The following is a 17,133-nucleotide window of genomic DNA, read 5'->3' as shown; positions in this document are numbered from 1 at the left end:
GTAGTTTGTAAGCCTAGCCTTATAAACTAGCAAGAGCTCCTTGACTAATAATGCTACGATAGGTATAAGTGACAACCGCTAACCCTTATATTGAGTTCAGTACTTTAAAAAAATTACTATGAAAAACTAAATAAAACTATAAAAAGAATTACTATTACTGAATTATATTTTAAAACGATCCTAAAGAAAACCTCAGAGTTTTTACTGAATCCAATCAGAAGCTCTAGCTTTTATTTACTGTTTGACATGCTAGCTTTTCTGAGAGAAATGTTTTAAGAGATGCATTTGTATAAAGAAAAATTATTTTGTTACGTCATTAGTAATGACCTGTGTGTGTGTGTGTGTGTGTGTGTGTGTGTGTGTTTGTTTGTGTGTTAGCATAGGTCTACAACTAGCCTTTCGTCCGAGGTGATCTGAGGTAATCGTGACCCACACAATGCCGCGTTCTGTCACATACCTGTCTGTGTTATAGTCAAAGCGAAATGATAGATCTTTGGGAAAGTGTGTCAGGGACATCGTATTTTTAGAGTGTGAATCCCATACGGCCTCTTTTTAGCCTAGCAACAGGATCAGAGGCAGAAAAAAAACAGAGTGTGCTGAATATTCTCGCTTCTCTGCGTGTACAGTATCAGATCTCTTCTTACATTGTAATTATTATCACCAGATATTTCTTTCTCGTATCGCTTGTTTTGGGGTCATGATTGGTCCTGATATAAACTTATTCCATGATAGACTTGTTGAATCCTGTAATCTGATTGGTCGAAGGTCGAGTAGTTTTTTTTTTTTCCCGTAACGCCGTAATGCGCTTGTTTAAATATGGTCTTGTTTCTTTAGCAACCGTGTAAATAAAATCGTATGTAATTGTTGATAAGGTGAATTGTTTCACTATCAACAAATATCTAGCGTGTCTCCAGTGTACTCAGAACAGGAACTAAATGGAAGTCTGAGCTCAGGGGTTGAGGCTCTGGATTACTGATCGGAAGGTCGGAGGTTTAAGACCCAGTATTGCTAAGCTGCCACATTTTAGGGGTGCTTGAGCCAGGCCTCTAACCCTCTGTCCTCTGTGGGGCGCTGTAACATGGCTGATCCCATCAAAGAAAGAATTTCACAGTGCTGTAAAATACCTGTAACAAGCACCATCTCGATTTGTATTGTTGCTGTTCTGCAAAAAAAAATTAAAAGATTCAATGATTTGAGAAACTTTATGAACTTATTGGAGGATAATCAACTCCAGAGTGGGAATTGTGGCAACGATTCATCACACGAACCCCATGGTTGATTGTTTCCTTGAAACTTTCCTTTCGAATTTCTAAATTAAAAACGATTTTTTTTTCTTAGAATATCTACACTGATCAGGCAGAACATTATGACCACCTGCCTACAGTAATATTGTGTCATTCCACTTTTTCTGGTAAACACTTTTGACTTATCGAGCATCAACAGCATGAGCTTCTTCAGCAGTCTGAGCTACAGGAGCTCGTCTGTTGGATCGGACCACACGGACCAGCCTTCGCTCCTCACGTACATCAATGAGCCTCGGCCGCCCACGACCCTGTCGCTGGTTCACCACTGTTCCTTCCTTGGAGCACTTTGGATAGATACTGACCACTGCAGACCGCTCATAATGTTATAATGTTATAATGTTGTGTCTGATCGTTGTATAATGTCAGTAAGATCCAGAATGATTGGCCCCGTTCCAAAAATGATTGTGACATAAATAAATCAATTTAAACCTCAACATATGCCACTTACATAGGAATAAACCTGTTTGTTAGTATCTAGAACTGGTTTTTCTGAAGTAAAAAAAAATCCGTATCACCATCATTAGTTCCCGAACTCATTTGTCCCGTGTCCAGTGGTATTCTGAGCTCGGTGAAATGTGATTGTTGGACTTTTTTTTTCTCGTTACCTGCCGAGACGAAGAGGATCCCGGCGCTGAGGATGATGTTGTGGCGAGCCTTGTAGAACTCGCTGGCAGCTATACACAGGCCTCCCATGAAGAGCAGGATCACGCTGAGGATAGGGAAGATGCTGGATGCTCTAACGGCACCTACAGAGTGACACACAGAGACAATCAATCACGCTGATAACGCCTGAACATCTCGTCACAGGAAGTCAGATCCGAGAGAGAGAAAGAGAGAGAGAGGGGGATAACGAAGACATTTTTTTAAAATATGATTTCATCATCGGTTGTGTTGTCTTCAGACAATCAGTGCCTCGTCAGCATGTAAATACGCTCGTGTTGGAGAATGTCCTGAATCTGCGTTATCTAGAAAAACCTTAACACATAATGTAAGTATTCTGAATACCGTGTTCAGATGGGAATCCACACTCGACAGATAGACCACTGCGTAAAAAGGGACTCAAGCATGTGTCTACACAGTCTTGTGGAAATGAGTGCAGTGCAAAATGACCTGCTAGTACGCAGACTTCTCCTGATCGCTTCCTGCTGCTTCTTCTACACTTCTCAGGCTCCCTCAGGGAAAACCAAATGAGCTTTTAATCAAGGTGATGAACGGCATTTTAATTCTCCGCCGTTTTCTCTCGATCTCAGTCTTGTCTGCTTTTACTTTCCCTCCTCAGGTAACCAGTGGAGCGTCCTGTAAGTGCTGGACGTTACTGTATCCTTACTTCCTGTCGAGTTCAGACATCTGACTGATAACATTTGAATTGTTCACAACTGCTATGGCTGCATTTGAGTCTAAACTGAAGCTGCATTATTCCCAATAAATTTGAAAACGGCTTTACTGTCTGGAAACGCTCCACGTCCACACTTTTCAATCGTTTCCACACTAAAACTTAGCTTAGTAATTGTGAATGCTATAGTGTGTCTGCATGTATATGTGTATATTAGTCGTTGGCGGCCATGTTGAGAAGCTGCAGTGTATGCTGGGAAATGGAGTCATGCATTGGAGCTATGCAGCGACCTGCAAGGTAATTTCTAACGGAGCCGAAATGGACAAAATGCCCTGGTGCTACATATCTGGGTGTAACATCATCCTTCCTTTTCTCTCATTTCTTTTTGTCTCCAGTGTAGGATTCAGTCCATCGGATTAAATACACTTTAAAACTCTCATTGATCTCTGAACACCAACTGCCCCTTTAGTCCTACCTCCAGATAAGCTCTGTCTCATTTGTTACTATTACACACACACACACACACACACACACACACAAACACAAACACACACACCATTAAAACACTACAGGACTGATTAAATAAAATAGTTGTGTAAAAGGTATAAGCCAGGCTAAAGGTGCCAAAACTTCTGAGCTCCCATGAGAAATAAAAGGAGCATGTTGATCATGTGACTGTATACACATCCAACCCGAGACTGAGGCGTCCATCATGGCCCTTTGGTTCAAAACACACACACACACACACACACACACATACACCCACATACACACTCCGACTTGTCTCCCGTATACCTGAGTGATCGGCTTATGTAATGAAATTCACACAAATGAGACATATTTTTTCTCCTTTGTCTTTGCTCCCTTATCTTTTCTCTCTCTCTCTCTCTCTCTCAGCTATTTCTTTTCGAAAGCAAGAGAAAAGTGCAGAAGTGTGCTTGGCACCGTTCTCACTCTGGCAGTCTGAGGATGGAGTCGGAGTGATAAATGAGACTCAGGGGTGCTGTTAGTGTGGCAGAATAAAAAAGTACGGAGAACGAGACGTGCGGTGAAAGGATAAAGAAATAAACTGGAAACAAGAGAGAGAGAGAGAGAGAGAGAGAGAGAGAGAGGTATAAAGGAGAGACACATTCCAACATATTTCACTATTTCGTCCTGTCACTCTCAGCCGAGGTTAATGCTAACGCGGGTCCTAACGAGACCTCGTAGCCTCGTCCTCCACTGACGACTGTAAAATATGGAAAGGATTTGGGGTTCTTCTCCCCATGGACAGATCAGAGAGAAAGAGAGAAAGGGATGATCTTTTTTAGAGGTTTTTGAGGTGTGGGATTAGCACGAAGGTCACAGATCGACTTGGGTCAAGGTTACTTGTGCTAGCGCAGACCCCGAGGGAAAAACTAGCAAAGCAGCAGAGACGCATTTTTACTGCTTTCATTTATCGCTCGGCTACACGAGGAAAAGAATAAACACTTCTGGGTTTCAATCCAATAAAACTAGAACTGAAATATCTGATTGTTAAAAACACTGACCATATTTGGGCAAATGTAATAATGCAGTCTGAAGATAGATTTAATGACTGAAAAGCCTTTATTTGTCTCATATACATTACAGCACAGTGAAATTCTTTTCTTCATGTATCCTAACATGTTCAGAAGCTGAGAGGAGCCATGATACAGCACCCCTGGACCACAGAGAGGGTTAAGGGCCTTGCTCAAGGGCCCAAGAGTGGCAGCTTGGCAATACCAGGGCTTAAACTACCAACCTTCCGATCCCAGAACCCAGAGCCTTAACCACTGACTTTCAATCTATCTATCTATCTATCTATCTATCTATCTATCTATCTATCTATCTATCTATCTATCTATCTATCTATCTATCTATCCATCTATCCATCTATCTATCAGTCAGTATGATGGTAGCTCAATGTTAAAGGTATTGGATCAGAGGGTTATAAGTTCAAATCCCAGCACCACCAAGCTGCCACTGCTGGGCCCTTAAGCAAGGCCCTTAACCCTCAACTGCTCGGTTGTAAGTCGCTCTGGATGAGGACGTCTGCCAAATGCTGTAAATGTAAATAAATGTGATCAATCACTCTGTCTGTTTATCTGACCACTAGGACAGAGCCATGCTAATCCCGTGCTTTGGCTTCCAGGATCATCAATTAAACTGAGTAAATAATTATTAATCTGAGATAACACACACACACACACACACACACACACACACACACACACATCATTCTTCAATGACATCTAAATATTAGCAGCACGATATAAGTTAGCTTATGCTAGCACAGCATTGGCACAGTATTGTGTTTCTGATAAAACGATTGTAAATTCCTGTCATTCGTACATTTACACAAAACACTTCACGTCTGTGCGACACGTGAGGATTCGTGTCACAATTCAGCGTCAGTTCACCATTTCACTACTGCACTGTGAGAAGTCCATGAAAGCGATGTACATTAGTGTGAGGACTTCCTGATTTACATCTGAGACCAGAAGAATGATTACAACATCGATCAAAATCCCAAAACCAGAATCAACAGGAAGTGGAAACGCTGAACTGCCGTTATCACGATATGGATTTCGAACACACACACACACACACACACACACACACACACACACACACACACACCCTGCATGGCTTGCTCTGGCTCTATTGATTTTGTCATGCAGTACTGCATTGTGTTTGTGTGTGTGTGTGTGTGTGTGTGTGTGTGTTTGTTTGTGTGAGTGTGTCACATCTAGTTTAGTCCTTAGATGCTTTGTGCATCTAAAACACCGCACACACACACAAACACACACATACAAACACACACAATTTCAAAACCCGGTCATATTCGTTCATGACGGATGATAAATTTCTTTGTGCTGATGGAAAATTGATATTCCTCAAACTCCTCCTCCCTTTTTCATCCTTCCTATTCCATTTCATCTTTTTTTTCATTGTAATCATCTGCCTTTCATCTGCTTTTTCTTTGACGTCCCTCATCATCTTCTCTCCTCTTCAGTGAGGCTTTTTCCTTTATATCAATTGAACCAGAGTCATTTAACACAACAACAACAACAGATTCATTCGTAAATACAATTTATACTCTACATCCAAAAGTTTGTGGAGACCTGATCATAAGATTGCTATGAGCTTCTGAGATGTTCCACTGGATTTTGTGGAGATTCGTGTTCATTCAGAGACAAGGCTGTTAGTAAAGTCAGGTACTGATGGAGGTGATGGTGTGGAGGCCTGGGGTGCAGTCAGGCGTGAAAAAAAACCCATCTCAAATGTGTGCAATAGGGTTCGAGCTCTATACCAGTAGATCTTCCACTACTTCCAACCAATGTAAAGCAGATCTTCATGGAGCTGGCAATGTGCACATTCACATTGTCATGCTGGAACAGGTTTAGGTCTCCTAGTTCAAGTTCAGAGACGTCCTATACACCTGTGCAGCTCTGACTTTGTGGAAACCGATGTAGGTGAGCTGATGAGGCCTGGGGTGTGAACAAGACGTCAGCTCCATGAAGATATTCTTTACATGGGTTGGAGTGGAAGATCTTGAATGGCCTCTTCACCTCACCTACATCACTAACTGTCTTTACTAACACCCACGTCTCCGAATGAGCATGAATCTCCACATAATCTAGTGGAACATCTCTTCCCAGAAGAGTGGAGGTTCTCATAACAGGAAATGGAGACAGAATGTGGAATGCAATGTTCAAAACGAAGAACATACCAATCTTATAATCAGGTGTCCACCAACTTGCTAACGTGAAGTTCAGCCCACTTGTGTCTGCTGTTCTCTCGTGTAATGTGGATGAACACTTGAGACGTACAACATAGTTAATTTATAGTAATTTATAGAGTAGGTTTATATATTTTTAACCTTTTTATAAATCTGCCCTGTTTCAGGAAGAGGTGCCATTAATTTTGGTGCATATTAATTGATTTCCACAAATATTGTATAGAAACACTGTGGGTTTGAGTGTGAGATCAGTGACGTGTGGGTGCATGAACTGTATACGCACATATATGTAAATACTCATGCTGGTCTAAAAGGTGTGTGTGTGTGTGTGTGTGTGTGTGTGTGTTCAGCTGCATTGCAGTTTCCAGGCTGCATGTTGAGGCCAAACGCTCATGGACAACACTGCCCTGATTTATTTTCCCATAATAAAACGCTTACGAGATGTTTTTTTTTGGAGGCAAATTTCACTCTGGTGTTGTTTACACCCACATCACCTGCGACTTCTTTATAATTTCACTTCATCCTTTGCAACTTAACAAATAAACAAACAAATAAATAAATAAATAAAGCGAATAAACCCACATCCTCAGCTGTAGTTTACTGTAATTAAACACAACTCTGAGGACCATCCTCATCCCTGTACCCCGTCTTCATCTTGTCTCCTTCCTTGTCCTCATTGACGTCCCCATTCTCGTCACTGTACTTTCATCTGTCTGCTCTTTCATCCCTGTCCATGTCCTCATCCTTGTTCCCATCCATGTCTCGTCCTCATCCTCGTTTAATAAAAAAACTATTCAGGAATCGCGTTTTATCTGTAAAGCTCCTCACTGCATTAACACTTGGGGAAAAAAAACCTAGTTTTGTAACACACCACCAGATGGCAGCACAAGGCTGCACGCACAGTCACAGGGAGCACCGATCTTCATAAGTCAGTTATGCTAAAAGACATCATCCTGCGCAAATTGAGAGCTGTGCATCTGCTGTTCTTCTGACCACCTGCTGTTCTACATCCCTGTTATCACCAACATTTTTTCACGTCAACTTTATTAACATTGCTCTTCCACAACATCCCTGTATCACCAACACTCTTCCATGATACTAGGTAGTGATTCGGTGGATGTGGACATCAATCAATCAATCAATCAATCAATCAATCAATCAATCAATCAATTAGTCAATCAGTCTGTCTCTCTGTCTGACTCTATCCCCATTTCTCAAGAAAATAAAAAGGTGTGTGTGGTGTTTGGTGTAAGAAGAATAAAACACTGTAGTAGGAGCTGTTGCTTGAAATGTATAAACACAGACATCTTTTAGAGTAAAATGATTCACTGTGTCATATAAACCCCTTTATAAAGGCTCCAGATTAAACAAATAGTGAACTGCATAGGGTGCAAAAGAGGACAAGACAGCGAGGGAGACAGAGATTGAGAGAGAGAGAGAGAGAGAGAGAGAGGAAGAGAAAGAGAGACCTGACCTATATAGGAAGGAGGCTAAAATATTTATGGATGTAAGTGTCCTAATTCATGTGCCATTGGGGCATCACAGGCTTTTCGTCCAATTGCACGTAAGGAAGAGGTACAAACACACACACACACACACACACACACACACACACACACACACACACACACACACACACACACACACACACTGTGTCTTACTGTCCTTGTGAGGACATTCCACTGGCATAATTCTTTTCTTTTCTTTTTAGAAGTTGAAGAAATAGAAGTTGCAATTTTGTAAAAAACATATACAGTGAGGAAAATAAGTATTTGAACACCCTGCTATTTTGCAAGTTCTCCCACTTAGAAATCATGGAGGGGTCTGAAATTGTCATCGTAGGTGCATGTCCACTGTGAGAGACTCTTAAAAAAACTTAAAAAATCTTAAATAATCCAGAAATCACAATATATGATTTTTAAACTATTTATTTGTATGATACAGCTGCAAATAAGTATTTGAACACCTGTCTGTCAGCTAGAATTCTGACCCTCAAAGACCTGTTAGTCTGCCTTTAAAATGTCCACCTCCACTACATTTATTATCCTAAATTAGATGCACCTGTTTGAGGTCGTTAGCTGCATAAAGACACCTGTCCACCCCATACAATCAGTAAGAATCCAACTACTAACATGGCCAAGACCAAAGAGCTGTCCAAAGACACTAGAGACAAAATTGTACACCTCCACAAGGCTGGAAAGGGCTACGGGGAAATTGCCAAGCAGCTTGGTGAAAAAAGGTCCACTGTTGGAGCAATCATTAGAAAATGGAAGAAGCTAAACATGACTGTCAATCTCCCTCGGACTGGGGCTCCATGCAAGATCTCACCTCGTGGGGTCTCAATGATCCTAAGGAAGGTGAGAAATCAGCCCAGAACTACACGGGAGGAGCTGGTCAATGACCTGAAAAGAGCTGGGACCACCGTTTCCAAGGTTACTGTTGGTAATACACTAAGGCGTCATGGTTTGAAATCATGCATGGCACGGAAGGTTCCCCTGCTTAAACCAGCACATGTCCAGGCACGTCTTAAGTTTGCCAATGACCATTTGGATGATCCAGAGGAGTCATGGGAGAAAGTCATGTGGTCAGATGAGACCAAAATAGAACTTTTGGGTCATAATTCCACTAAACGTGTTTGGAGGAAGAAGAATGATGAGTACCATCCCAAGAACACCATCCCTACTGTGAAGCATGGGGTGGTAGCATCATGCTTTGGGGTGTTTTTCTGCACATGGGACAGGGCGACTGCACTGTATTAAGGAGAGGATGACCGGGGCCATGTATTGCGAGATTTTGGGAACAACCTCCTTCCCTCAGTTAGAGCATTGAAGATGGGTCGAGGCTGGGTCTTCCAACATGACAATGACCAAGCACACAGCCAGGATAACCAAGGAGTGGCTCTGTAAGAAGCATATCAAGGTTCTGGCGTGGCCTAGCCAGTCTCCAGACCTAAACCCAATAGAGAATCTTTGAGGAGCTCAAACTCCGTGTTTCTCAGCGACAGGCCAGAAACCTGACTGATCTAGAGAAGATCTGTGTGGAGGTGGGCCAAAATCCTCCTGCAGTGTGTGCAAACCTGGTGAAAAACTACAGGAAACGTTTGACCTCTGTAATTGCAAACAAAGGCTACTGTACCAAATATTAACATTGACTTTCTTAGGTGTTCAAATACTTATTTGCAGCTGTATCATACAAATAAATAGTTAAAAATCATATATTGTGATTTCTGGATTTTTTTTAGATTATGTCTCTCACAGTGGACATGCACCTACGATGACAATTTTAGACCCTCCATGATTTCTAAGTGGGAGAACTTGCAAAATAGCAGGGTGTTCAAATACTTATTTTCCTCACTGTATATATATATATATATATATAATAAAAATAGAAACAAAAGAAAGTAGGAAAGAAAGAATTAAAAATGTAAAATTATTAATGAAATTATTAATGAAAACGAAGATAAAGAGAAAAGAAGGTAGGGAAGAAAAAGACAGAAAGAAAAAGAAGAAAAAGGGGATAAAAGGGAAGGAAGTAATGAAGACAAAGACAGACAGACAGACAGACAGACAGACAGACAGACAGACAGACAGACAGACAGACAGACAGACAGATAGATAGATAGATAGATAGATAGATAGATAGATAGATAAAGAAAGTAAAAATTTAATTAAATTAATAGAAAGAATTACAAAAGGAAAGAAGAAAGAAAGGAAAAGGTATGAAAAAAGACAAGTTTGCAGAGCAAAACTGACCGAATGTATTGAAATTGTAGACGCTTTTTATATGAATCCTGCTGCTCCTCATCACACACAGAGATAAAGTACACATTTATATAAAGTTGTAATCTGGTGTATCAGTGTAGATTTATTCAGTGATGGAGTTTCAAAGCACGTCGCTTTGGACAAGAACGTCTGCTCAATGCCACAAATGTAAATATAAAAATAAATGTAAATGTAAATACTATTGTCAATAAAAATTTAATTGTAAATGTAAATAAAAATATAAATGTACATGTAAATATAAATATAAATGTCAATGTAAATATAAATGTAAATGTAAATAAAAATGTAATTTTAAATATAAATGTAAATGTGCATGTAAATATAAATATAAAAGTAAATGTAAAAATAAATGTAAATAAAATGTAAATGTAAATATTAATGTAAATGCCAATATAAATATACAATGTAAATAAAAATATAAATGTAAATATAAATGTAAATATAAATATAAATATAAATATAGATATAAATGTAAGTATAAATATAAATATAAATATAAATATACAATGTAAATAAAAATATAAATGTAAATATAAATGTAAATATAAATATAAATATAAATATAGATATAAATGTAAGTATAAATATAAATATAAATATAAATATACAATGTAAATAAAAATATAAATGTAAATATAAATGTAAATATAAATATAAATATAAATATAGATATAAATGTAAGTATAAATATAAATATAAATATAAATATACAATGTAAATAAAAATATAAATGTAAATATAAATGTAAATATAAATATAAATATAAATATAGATATAAATGTAAGTATAAATATAAATATAAATATACATATAAATATAAATATAAATGTAAGTATAAATATAAATATAAATATAAATGTAAATATAAATATAAATATAAATATAAATGTAGGTAGAGCCTGAAGATTAAACTTAGTTTCATGAGAAAGAAAATTGAATGTGAAATTAAAATTGAACTGTTGCGTCTGTGTTGCATGTATTAATAATGAAGCTGTTGGAGATACAATATGGAGTAATTTTCAATGTTTCCTTCTTCAGTTCATCAAATTCATCTTGTGCCTCAAAACAATGATCAAAATTGGTGTGTTCACCATAGAAGTCCAGCACACACAGAAATCCTCCATGGAGCTCAGTGAAGGCGTTAGGAGACCACTGTAGACGTCTCACTCGGGATGGAGCTGAAACTGCAGGTTACTATGGTTAGGGGTGGTGGGATTTAAACTCATGACCTGCTGATCAGAAGTACAACATCTTAACCACTGGGCTTCCCCTACCTCCATGACATCTAGCATACAGATAGAAAAAGAACAAAAGAAAGAATTATGAAAGAAAGAAAAGAAACAGATAAAGTAAGAAGAATATACAAAAGGAACAGACAGTATGAAAAAAATAGATAGATAGATAGATAGATAGATAGATAGATAGATAGATAGATAGATAGATAGATAGATAGATAGATAGATGAAAGAAAGAAAAGAAAGAAAGAAAAATAATAAAATACAAAAGGAAAGAAAGAAAGAAAGAAAGAAAGAAATGACAAAGAAACAGACAGTATGTAAGAAATAGACAGATAGATAGATAGATAGATAGATAGATAGATAGATAGATAGATAGATAGATATAGATAGATAGAAAGAAAGAAAGAAAGAAAGAAAGAAAGAAAGAAAGAAAGAAAGAAAGAAAGAAAGAAAAATAATAAAATACCAAAGAAAGAAAGAAAGAAAGAAAGAAAGTAAGATAATAAAATATGAAAGAAAGAAATAAAGAAAGAAAGAAAGAAAGAAAGAAAGAAAGAAAGAAAGAAAGAAAAATAATAAAATACGAAAGAAAGAAAGGAAGAAAGAAAGAAAGAAAGAAAGAAAGAAAATACAAAGAAACAGACAGTATGAAAGAAAGAAAGAAAGAAAGAAAGAAAGAAAGAAAGAAAGAAAGAAAGAAAGAAAGAAAGAAAGAAAGAAAGAAAGAAAGAAAGAAAATATAAAAGTAAGAAAGAAAACACAGAAAGACAAAAAAATACAAAGGATGAAAGAAAAAAGTAAAGAAAGAAAGAAAGAAAGAAAGAAAGAAAGAAAGAAAGAAAGAAAGAAAGAAAGAAAGGTGTGATTGGCTGTGGGTGAACACGTCACTCCGCTGCTCAGACACTAGAGATTTGAGTTCAGGATTATAGAAATCTTTCTGAATTGTTGAAATTGTTCTCAGACGTCTGAATCGTGGCTGAAACGGCACAGTGTGCACCTGACTTCAGTCACACGTCCTCTAAATGAACGTTTTGGATCAGACGCTCAGTGGGAGTTTTGCTTTAGAAAGCTTTAATTAGCCCAGGTTTTACTCCCGTGTAAAAGAAAATCACGTCTCGGCAGGTTTTTCCCTGATAATTGCGTTATTATTGCAGTCAGAGCGGAAAGACGGAACGCTGAATTGTCAGAAAAGCCAAAAAAAATCTAAACGGTTTCTTATTATAGTCCACAAATTATTTTTTATAGCTTTAAACAGTTCCAGTGCTTCGTTAAGCCGCCGTGTTTCTGCACACTGAGTGTGGACACCAAACGACAGCAACATGTGAGACGAACGGAAACAGGAAACGGTGACCATATAAGGCAAGCGAGGAATAAAAACAGGACAGATGTCATATTGAGTAAACGGGACAGAATCAGAGGATCTGACCCAAATATATTTAGGGCTTCTTTAAAGCCACAACGTCAGAGAGAAACCACACTGTACTGACAAAAGTATTGGGACACCTGCCTTTTCCAGCAGCATCTGCTTCTTCCTCAAACTGAGGCACACAATTGTATATGAGTCTTTGGGCGTGTCAGCGTGAAATTTTCCCTTCACTTGAACTAGGAGACCCAAATCTGTTCCGGAATGACCAAGAAGATCTGCTTTACATTGATTGGAGGTTGTGGAAGATCTCCTGCTATAGAGCTGCCACCCTATTAAACACCTGTCCAGAAATCTCCACAAAATTTTGTGGAACATCTCCTCAGAAGTGTGGCACTTATTATCACAGCGAATGAAAACAAAACGATGTTTAAAAAGAACTGTATAGACATTTTTCCACAAACTTTTGTCTACACTAATGTACTTTACACAGGCTTTAACGAAAGACATGGAACGACCTGCCCAGTCACCATGCTGGGATGAACTGGATCACAAGGTCAAAAAGGTGAAGAACATCTTTGGCAAGTTTTCATCCCAATTTGAGGATTTTTTAATGAGCATAAAGTGGAACATCTGGACTTATAGATTTGTTTGGTCAAAGGAAATCGTCATACAGTCACATGACTGAGTTTGTTGCATAGAAACAAAAGGTACGTGCACGTGTATCTCAAAAATCAGTTAAACTTGATTACTAGTGTTTAATTTAATTAGAAAATGGCTATGTTAGATTAGACTATAGATCTGGAGAAGTGGTACCTCAGAAGGTAAGAAAGTGGATTTCTGAACGTAATTTGAGAGCACAGCTCCTGGGCCCTTCAGCAAGGCCCTTAGCCTTCGACTGCACTGTTGTATAAATAAGATAATTGTAAGTCGCTCTGGATAACGACTTCCGCGAATGCCATTAATGTAATGCAAATAAGTTTTGAATAACAAATCTATTAAATCAGGGCTTTAACACGTTTGTTGGCTTTTCAGGTCACGTCTAAGCTTTGAAAAAGTAACAGAAATGTCACTCACGTAAGAAGTACTCGGAGGCGTCCGCTTTGTAATCGGCGTCTTCCGGGAAGTGATCGATCTGCTTGCACAGTCCTTTGAAGGTCCCTGTTAGATAGAAAGAAAGCACAGTTTAATGAAGATATGGTCCACATGGCTTGGAGTGGAAGATCTCCTGCTTTAAATCCTAATCAACACCTTAGGAATGAATTTTAGGAATTTTAGGAATTACATTTTGACGTTGTATTTTGTAATGTTGCTGTTGGGAATTGACTTAAAGGGTTAAAATGACATCGGACATCCACCTGAAAATACAGGAAGTAACTGTTGTGTAATAATACAGTAGGTGCAGATTTCTCAGTAGGAACACGAAGCGTCTCAAAACACACTGTAGAAGAACTCTGTATGCCTCCACCCCCACCCCCACCCCCACAGACTTGGATTGGCCACCTGAACAACGGCAGATATATAAATATATATAAATATATGTTTTACTCATGTCATATCTGTATTTGATAATAAAGGTTGGAAACTAAAACGTCTCTTGGTTAATAATCGAGGTCGAGGCACCGACAGCTGATCGCTGAAACTTTCGTCTATCCGCAAAAATCCATACCGATAGTTTTTCCAGCTCCCGTTCTGCGGTCTTCACGAGAGCGACCTCTAGAGGCGTATCACTGACGGCATGTCCTGTTTGTTTTTACAGGTGAGACTGCATGCTGCACGGAGAGCACTATATTATACTTATTATTTATAATTTAGCAAATCAAATCAAATCAATAATTCATAATATAATTATATTTATTAAGGAATATATTCATATTTATTTCTTTAGCACATTTTCATGGTTCAGTACTATTTTACATGGAATGTTATTTTATTTTTATTTTTTATCCAGTATCCATTTGATTGATTTTTTGCTTAATTATTTCGATTAATCAGTTATCGGCGAGAACGAGCCAAACTATCGGTATCGGATAAATCAGTCAACCTCTAGTTATTAACATAACCTAATTATTTGTTAAATTCACCAACAAACCATATGCATAATTCAATAAATGTTTTGATTTCAATGTCAATTAATTAAAAAAAAAAGTTATTATAATAGTAATTATGCTCTTTTAATAGGTGATATCTCTTGAAAAGTAAAACTCATTTGTCTCTATGATGCAGAACAAAATAATAAATTAATCCAGATTTAGGAAGCAAAAAAAAACCCCATTTAAAATCATAATAAAATCTCCACAATAACACTGGTAGATAAACAACCTAGCATAAATAAGCGTTTTTTGGATGAACAGGGCTTTTAAAATTGTGGTGAAATTGTTCGTTTAAATGCGTTTTTCTTCCACAAATGTTCATAAATTTCAACGAGTTTCATAATAAAATGTTTGTGTTTTTTCCTCAGAAATGAACAAATGTCACTGCAATTTCTACTGAACTATGCTTCTGTGCAACTAATATATCTTTGTGTGTGTGTGTGTGTGTGTGTGTGTGTGTGTGTTTGTACACACTGCAGTAATACACACACACTATTCCTCAGCCCCTCCTTTCTCTCATCCATTTCTTTGATAACCGCTGCAGCTGTAGAGGAGTAAAGAAAAAAAAGAAAAGCGAAAGAGGAAAAAAGTCCCAGAATGCTTCGGGACCCCAGTGGGCTGAGATGCTCAAAATCGACCAATCACGGCATGTGTAATCCAAGACGGACAGGGAAGAGGAACCCGCACACACTCTGATACACACAGTGATGTCATCCCTTGGGCTCAAGAACAAATCAATGCTGGAACCCACTCAGATGAGATCGAGCTGGGGATGTGTGTGTGTGTGTGTGTGTGTGTGTGTGTGTTTGTGTGTTTTTGCCCTCTCACTCCCTGGATATGTGCATGTGCAATTCTATAGTGTGTGTGTGTGTGTGTGTGTGTGTGTGTGTGTGTGTGTGTTTGCCCTCTCACTCCCTGGATATGTGCATGTGCAATTCTATAGTGTGTGTGTGTGTGTGTGTGTGTGTGTTTGCCCTCTCACTCCTGGATATGTGCATGTGCAATTCTATAGTGTATGTGTGTGTGTGTGTTTGCCCTCTCACTCCCTGGAATTGTGTATGTGTAGTTCTATAATGTGTGTGTCTGTGTGTGGGTGTGTTTTGCCCTCTCACTTCCTGGATATGTGCATGTGCAATTCTATAGTGTGTGTGTTTGTGTGATTGCCCTCTCACTCCCTGGAATTGTGTATGTGTAGTTTTATAGTGTGTGTGTGTGTGTGTGTGTGTTATTCCCTTCCTCTATTCCATAATGAGACCAAAGATTAGGAAGATTCCAAGACCCCTGAAACACAAGGGGGCTGCACATGGACCGTACCATTTATTTTTACTAACACAGTATAAACCCATTCTCGATGCCCATTTTGTTTGGCGTTCAGATCGCAGTTTTCACAGACATCACACCTCGTGTCCTCTCTACGCTCGGGCAAACCCCCCTACGTAAATCCATGCGAATGGTTTAGTCCTGTCACAGCAGGTAGGCTAATAAAATTATTCATTTAAATGAGCAGGAGGACAAACAAACAAGTCTGTCTTTCTCAAGAGAAAGAAACCAAGGGTTCACGAACAGAGATGATAATATGTTCATTATATGATGGGATTTCTTTTATTAAAAAACAAAACAAAAAGAAAAAACATATTCCAAATCAAACGCATTAATAACATCTGGAATTGAAACGTACAGTGGGTGACCTACAGTATAATCACCATTCTACCATATTGGAACAAAATCCTGCGTACATTCGAATGTTTCTGTATTATCATGTTAAAGCTGAATTCCATCTGCACTTGGGAGCTAATTGCAGTCATGCATATGGAAAAGAAAGGGTTTATTTTCGAGTCTTCGGCTTGTACTTGATTGTATTTGGTGCCATTGTACATTTAAAATCCATTTTTCTGCTTTTTAAGGATTGAAATGACGATGCAATTCTCTCGAGACCACAGCTACAAGTCTGCTAACCAAATAAGTCTTCACAAGACGTCTCTTAAAGTCAACATTAATCACAAGTCTACGCTTAAAGGGTCTTGGTTCAGAGTCATGTGACATGAAGAACACGTGTCCTCACTTCCTGTCAGCCGGGATTTTTTTGGGATCTTGTACACTATGATGAGGAGAAAATTATAAAAAAAAAAACACGACTTCAGCACATACAGCATCAAATATATATATACCAAGCGAACGAGTGCATTCGGGGCCCATATGGAACCACTGTGGGCAGATCACATTACTGGTAATGAGTGGAATGTGTGGGTCCAACACTATGGGGCCCAGTTGAGACCAG

General features: G+C 38.4%; 1 protein-coding gene across 1 annotated transcript in view; it reads right to left on the bottom strand.

Moving 5' to 3' along the window:
• Positions 1-17,133, bottom strand: part of LOC124397339 (voltage-dependent calcium channel gamma-2 subunit-like) — a 55,893-nt gene that overhangs the window by 1,573 nt on the left and 37,187 nt on the right. The window contains exons 2-3 of the mRNA XM_046866914.1: positions 13,840-13,923; positions 1,910-2,050 (exon numbers count right to left, since the gene is read on the bottom strand). Coding sequence (XP_046722870.1) covers positions 1,910-2,050; positions 13,840-13,923 — 225 coding nt within the window. The remainder of the gene's footprint in view (positions 1-1,909; positions 2,051-13,839; positions 13,924-17,133) is intronic.

This window comes from Silurus meridionalis, chromosome 14 (assembly GCF_014805685.1).
Source record: "Silurus meridionalis isolate SWU-2019-XX chromosome 14, ASM1480568v1, whole genome shotgun sequence".
NCBI classification, from domain to species: Eukaryota; Metazoa; Chordata; class Actinopteri; order Siluriformes; family Siluridae; genus Silurus; species Silurus meridionalis.
Note: the sequence above shows the minus strand (reverse complement) of the source record. Positions and strands in the feature narration are given on the sequence as shown.